The sequence below is a fragment of the Pinus tabuliformis genome, chromosome 4_1, assembly GCF_031772625.1.
Source record: "Pinus tabuliformis cultivar Carrire ecotype Pingquan chromosome 4_1, CPIR1, whole genome shotgun sequence".
NCBI lineage: Eukaryota > Viridiplantae > Streptophyta > Pinopsida > Pinales > Pinaceae > Pinus > Pinus tabuliformis.
This window is the reverse complement of record NC_142303.1, coordinates 212,448,885-212,455,722: the sequence shown is the minus strand read 5'-3', so window position 1 is coordinate 212,455,722 and position 6,838 is coordinate 212,448,885. Positions and strand designations below refer to the sequence as shown.

Below are 6,838 nucleotides of genomic sequence, written 5' to 3'. Positions count from 1 at the left end.
AGGAGCCCCCTCTCCCTGAAAGCCAACGCCAAGACACTATCGAATCCTCATTGCCTCTTACTATTTCCTCTCAGCCTCTTCTTGTTCCTCCCCTCAACAGAATCACCAGAAGCTCATCTAAAGATCACGGGGGTTCTAGTGAACCCTCCAAGAAACCTGGCCCAGGTAGGAAATCTACTAAGCAGCACAGGGAGAACAATAATACACTATAAGCATTCTTATCATGAATTAATTTCATTTACAAGTATAAAAAGTTCAACATCCCTCTAGGATCTATGTGAGGATGTGGTCCAACCCTGAACAGGATTATGTTATCCCATGAATACTATTAGTGTCATGTTTTCATCAAGGTACCAATTACTTTTTCAATATACATTTCTTTTTCTTTCTATTAGGAAGTTAACCATTACATCATAGGTATACTCATCTAAGTACATCATTAAATTTCAAATGAGTCTCATCATCTTGAGCCTTAACCTCTTGTCGAATATTCTTCCTTCCCCAAGGACATTTGAGTCTAATTCAATGTTAAGATATTATCGTTTGTACAATCATTTAAATCATCAATATCATGTTAAAATTCCATGATCACTATACATATTGTGCTTATCCAAATGGAACACATACATGAGGTCATCCTTATTTAAGTCTTAGGTTATGCTTAATCCACCTGCATGAAAGCTTAATCCATTGTTATGCTTCCATTGTAGCCCAGTAGGTCAAGATACTTGGCTCTTACTAGAGCAGCTTGGGTTCAAGTACCCACAATTGAAATAATGTGCTTGTTGTCCCCTAGTGATTTATCCATCACTTGCATGATTTTCATTGTGAATCTTGGCTTATCTCATCAAGTTCCCACTTGATATCTTTTATCATAGATTCATCCATCTTCAAGTTAGACTAGGGATTCTTCCACCTTAATTTTCACTCGTTAAATCTTTAGTTTATAGTTTGAAATGCTTGGAACCACTACCACCATTACCATCCATGAATGATTTGGTATGCCTAATATGTTTGACAGTAAATTCTTTATCGATAATCAATTTACACTTAAATTTCTTATTAACTCAAATTACCACACACACAATATACTAAAAATAATAATAATATAAATAATGACACTTCCAATAAATAATAAAGTAAAATAACAACTTATCAATTTCAACATAATCTTTTAATATTAAATAAAAAAATTCAATTTTTATTACTCATTTCAACATAATACTTTAATAATAATTAAACAAATTTAAGCTCTATTATCTAATTTATTAAATGACTAAATCCACATTATATAAATTCCTTCTCATTCCTTAAAACTTGGTGAGTCCTTTTTATACTATACTTAATACATGTTTTATATAATATAAAATAACACTCATTATATATATTTATATATATATACCTTTGCTTATAATTTTAAAATTTAATTTAAATATATTTTCATAATACCACATCCTATAAATCCTATTTTTTCTAATAAAAAATTATAGTCATCCATAAATATTAATTATAACCTCAACCCATTATATACTTTATGTTAACGAGTTATATGAATTACATGGTGTCCATTATATTGTTTTAATATTAATGTATATGTATATTATCACTTCCATTAAATATAAGCACTAATTTTAATAACCTTAATGCATTAAGGTTAACACATGCAACCTATTAAGTTTTTTTCTTTAAAAACTCGTCTTGCCTTAAAGCAGCCTCTCCGTCTCTCGTCTTTCACATTCTCCCGTGTGCCCGACACCTCTTTTCTCTCTGCCTTATTATCATATATCTCTTAATGACATCAACGTTGTGATGTTTATTACTTGTATCGTTCTACGTGGAGAATTCACCAATATGGCAGATAAATAATTTGGCATTTAGCAAATTGGCAGGGTTTATAAAACAACAATTTTTTTTATCACTAGTTTTGTCTCTCTTATTTACTTTTTCTTAGCAAATTCCTATAAGTGGTTTTGTTGAGTCTATTTTTGACGCTCACGGCAGTTTTGATTTGGCTTTTGGAAGTACTCTGGACTTTGACTAAATAACATTTTGGCGCTTGTCTTAGCATAAACATCATGCATATGATGCTTCTGAGGTTTCGTCGATCTTGAGGATGCGACAGTGTTCACCGTTGATTGCTTTAAGAATATGGAGGAGGATTAACTAGATTTGCCTTCATAAGTGAATATTTGCCACTAATGCAACCAATGTTTTTGCCAATGTAATAAACACAACACTCCAAGAGAGGGTATAAGGATTATTTCCACGTAGAAAATCTTAGTCAACACAATATGAATTATGTAATTCCCCAACGAGACAACATGAACAACGAGTGACGATACATAGCAAAACATGTATTGCAATAAAATTGATTATGAAAGCGTAAGCTCCCGAGGAAAATATCATATAGAAGTAGGATAAAGAATTTAATGTTGATGTTTCCTTATCCGCATTGGATTTTGGAAAACCTACAGTCAATGCATTTGGATTTATTTTCTGGCCTCTAAAGCGGTTATGAGGCAAACGAGCCCCTGGCCTTGCCAGACATCTGGTTAAGACCACAATCTCATGATGTACTGTCAAAAACCCATTTCTCAAGAATAATATATATATATATAGTCATAAGGTTTTACATACCTGGGATCACCCTTTGGACTTATATATACAATTTCCTATGATTCATTTACCTTACGTCAATTTATGCACGTCAATTGTCATACGGGTATGGTTTAATGGATTGGTGTACTGCTTTTTAACTTTAATAAAAATCTCTATAATATGGTTTGGATGCATGTTAACCATGCAGCAATGGTTCTGGGGGTAACTTTACGTTTTCCCTTTAGCCATCACGTGGCACCCCTTATCCATTACTGTCAGAATTATCTCCTGCTCTACTTCGTACTGTACGAGGCTGGCAGGCTATCCAGTCTTTTCGCCTTGCAACAATGGTGGAGGGCACACTTCATAATCCAATGGTGGTAGATCGTCTCCGCGGGTTGCTGCCTAAACTAATGCTTGCCTTGGGTAATGGGATCATTTTTTGGGGAACTTTCTCTGCAGCTTTGCTCTGGTTCATTCCATGCGTTCTGTCTCGGAGAGAATAGCTCGCAGACCCTGTTCAAATGCTAGAGGATTCGTTTCCAAACCCTTCAGGTAGACAACCGCACAATGTCTTATTCCTTCTGTAACCTTTTGGCTATGCGTTCTTTTCGAGTTACTGATAAACTTCTCGATTATGCTCATGCATCATGCATCTGCAAGGTTATTCGGCAATGGGGTCCTCTTACAACACTGGAACGAGTGCTGTTCATTCGTTGGTCAGAGTTTTCTTTAGTGGTAAGTGTCTTGGCAAGCACGAGGATAAATTCCTTGAGTTTTTGTTTTACTGTGGTTTGCATTACTTATATTTTTGTCTAACATGTGCTATTCGGGATGCTCCTTGTACATATTAGGCACCCGTTCCTCACACGGCGTAAAGACTAAGGAAAACCCCACCCCTGTTCTGTTCCAAGTTCCAGGTATGGGGAATCCTACCGGCCGCGACTATGTCTATTTTTCTTCAGATTTTTTCTTGTGTTTAGAGGAGGGCAACCCTCTAGGTCACCTTTATTTTTGATTGAACCAGGGTGGGGAGGGTTATTCGTTCCCTCCAGGCTTCGGTTACCATGGACATGACAAATGTAATTTTAGACTCTTGAATTTGGATGTCCGACTGCAATTCCTCTGCTCGGACAATTGTAACTGTATATATATTTTAACGCACACATGTGCTTATTTTGCTCATAGCATATTAGGCTCCTTGTTTACTAGACTATAATTTATTGTGAGGGTATACTGCTTTTAACGACATAATATTTTTTCCTCGTTTGTGCTTGTTTAAAGGTTACCGCACCACGGCCTTTCTGTACAGGAATTTGTACTCGTTTTTGTTTTATGAGTTCATAATATTGCACAACTTTTATCTATGTCACGTTTTTTGTTTGGTTTAGCTGCACATTCCTATACAGTTTATATGATGTTTTATGTAATTGACTGAAGAGGGTCTTATCCCCTAAGCTTACAACCTCCCTTGTTGAGAGGGTCCGAACCCTGCCCCTCAATTACAGTGTTCTTTTGAATTAATTCCCGATTGCTTCCAGGTTATTAATACTTGTAGGCTAGAAAGAGTTAAAACGCGGACAAGATAATAACCCTACCAACCTGCTGTTCCATTCTATTCCAAACCTAGTTTTCCTTTTTGGGTGTTCCATTTGGCTCAGATAATGTCCACAGAGTAGGTCTCCAGCTGCGCTGCTCCGCTTTCTGGCCTTCCTTATTACAGAGGAAATGCTTTACCGCATCTTAACACAACCTGCAATAATCTCTGCCTTAGATTAGGGTCGATACAGTTTGCGGCAAGCAGACATTGTTTTATTTTATTTTTTTCTAATTATATACACCTATGTCTCTTAAAGAAAGGGGCTCAGCCCAAAGGCTGCAAGCCATTACTGAGTAATGCTGGTCTTGAGTTGATTCCATTCACTCGTCTAATTTCGGGTCTGCCTAAGCATTTATTTGTTTCCTTCTTATTTACTGATTGGGATTTTGTTTGTTGCAGTATTCATGGGCAATGTGAAGTTATCATGTTTGATGTTACTGCACGATTGACTTACAAGAATGTCCCAACGTGGCACAGAGATATTTGTAGGTATCTCTTTTACAGAGGGGTTGGATCTCTAAGTAGAAATGAAGGTTCCTTAATTGTGTGGTGGCACAACTGCCTGAACCGATTAGCTAAATATCTTTGTGAATTTCACGGTGTGTGAGAACATTCCTATTGTTCTTTGTGGAAACAAGGTTGATGTGAAGAGTAGGAAAGTGAAATCTAAGCAATTTACTTTTCATAGAAAGAAGAATCTTCAGTACTATGAGATATCTGCAAAAAGTAACTGCAGCTTTGAGAAGCCATACCTGTACTTGGCACGGAAGCTCTCAGGGTGAGCCTTTAATCTAGTTTCTGATGCTCCCTAATATGAATGTTATATTAAAAAATTTGCATTGATTCTATAATAGGTTATTTTTATAGGGATCCAAACCTTCATTTTGTGGAGTCACCTGCTCTTGCTCCTCCTAAGGTTCAGATAGACCTTGCAACCCAACAAAAGTAAGTAGAATGCTATTTTCTTATTATTTTTTGTTAACTTTTATTGAAATAATTTGTTCCATTTCTAAAAGATTGAAACTTTGGCTTACAATCTTTTATGTTGTCAGGTACGAGACAGAACTTGTAGCTGCTATGGCCCAACCCCTTCCAGATGACGATGATGATGCTTTTGAATAGCTTTGTTAAGATGCTTTTGCAGATTTAGGGATTGGCAGATTCAATTAGTTTTGTATCATTGGAGTTTGCTCTTGAGTTCAGACATTTAATTCTAATTTTTATTCAGGGCTTATAATAGCATTATCGCATCTCTCTATATGTGATTTGGGTACTGTGCAGATGTTTTCATCGGTGGAGTTGGCTAAGCTATCTTAGTTCAACTCCATTACAGAGCTATTTTTATATGCTAAGACAGTTTTTTCCGTTATATACTCTTGCACATTTTGCACAAGAACTTTTTGTACTCTTCAAATATTTCAAGAATGCTCAAGTGCCTTTCATTGTGTACTGTTGGGGGAAATGCTAGTTGCGATGATTGTTGCTTGTAATATATTATGGCTTGTTAAAAATTTCTCTGAAAATTCTAGCTATGTCTGAGGATTTATTTTAACTCTGAAATTGGTTTACATAGTTGATAACTGTGGCTATCAAGCCTGCCTGGGTATTCTTGTGGGTATGTTGTCTGTCGAACACATAAAGGTATCGCCATTTCATTAATTGGGCTCTCGATTGATTTCTGCATAAAGATTCGCATTGTCTAAATCTAAAGTCGTTTCCATTCAACAGTCTACAGATTCTTCTTTAACTATAGTAAAACTGGGAGATGGAACGCTTATCAAAGCTAAGGTAGCATCTTAAATCCAAACTTCTGACTCCCATTTGAAGTAGATATTAAAGCTTTATAAGATGGCACGCTGTTGAAAAGTTGACAATAATTAAATATGCTGGCTGGACATTGCATTTATATATGGGTGGCCATGTTAAGCTCATGTCATATATCCCGCTGCAATTTTTTTTTTTTAATATATACATATACACACATCTATAACTTATTGACATTGATTTACAATGGAATATTTTATTTTTTTTACACTTTATGATATTTGTTGTCCTCCCTAACGAGTAAGTAATTTCAAGTATTTATAAATTTTCAAGTGTTTTTCAAATTATGCTTTTGCCATAAGTTTGGAACCCTTGGAAATGTTAGAAAGAGTTCGATTTTTATCACTTTACCTTTTTGAGATAGAAAACCTAATAAAGTTTATCCAAAACAAATTATATATTTTATTGCAAAATTACAGTATTGGAATAAGAAAATAATCATTATTACAGCTATATAATTACCAACACATAGACGTGCTTTATAAGGTTGACGGTCCTGTATCATGTGTACATAATTGTCAACACATGAGTTATTCTCTATACGGTTGACAGGTCTGCAATTCCTATTCTTATGTACGCTCACATAATGGCTCACTTTAAAACTTGCATGAAACAAGTCCTATAGCTGTACAACTACCCAACCGGTTGGACAGGACTGTGATGATTCCCACGCAGTTCTCCATGACTCAAACCTATTAGCAATTGACACGATCTCCACCCGATGATTTGTGTAATCCCCCAGGGCTATGAAATTAGCGATGCTGTGGTTTTTGTGTTGTTTGATACACATTGATTTGGGTTAACATTAATTGAGCA

The 6,838-nt window shown here is 35.6% G+C and overlaps 1 protein-coding gene across 1 annotated transcript; it reads left to right on the top strand.

Annotated features, from left to right (window-relative positions):
- Positions 1–3,168: 3,168 nt before the first annotated feature.
- LOC149174978 (GTP-binding nuclear protein Ran1B-like) lies at positions 3,169–5,320 on the top strand. The gene is made up of 5 exons (XM_089421025.1): positions 3,169–3,317; positions 4,598–4,687; positions 4,797–4,976; positions 5,066–5,143; positions 5,251–5,320. The coding sequence occupies exons 1-5, from the start codon at positions 3,169–3,171 to the stop codon at positions 5,318–5,320; spliced, it is 567 nt and encodes a 188-aa protein (XP_089277151.1).
- The last annotated feature ends 1,518 nt before the right edge of the window (positions 5,321–6,838 follow it).

Coding starts and splice junctions, on each gene's coding strand:
- LOC149174978 (XM_089421025.1), top strand. CDS start 3,169: ATGTCTTATTCCTTCTGTAACCTTTTGGCTATGCGTTCTTTTCGAGTT. Junction 3,318..4,597: donor CGAGTGCTGTTCATTCGTTG/GTCAGAGTTTTC, acceptor TGTTTGTTGCAG/TATTCATGGGCAATGTGAAG. Junction 4,688..4,796: donor TGGCACAGAGATATTTGTAG/GTATCTCTTTTA, acceptor TGTGAATTTCAC/GGTGTGTGAGAACATTCCTA.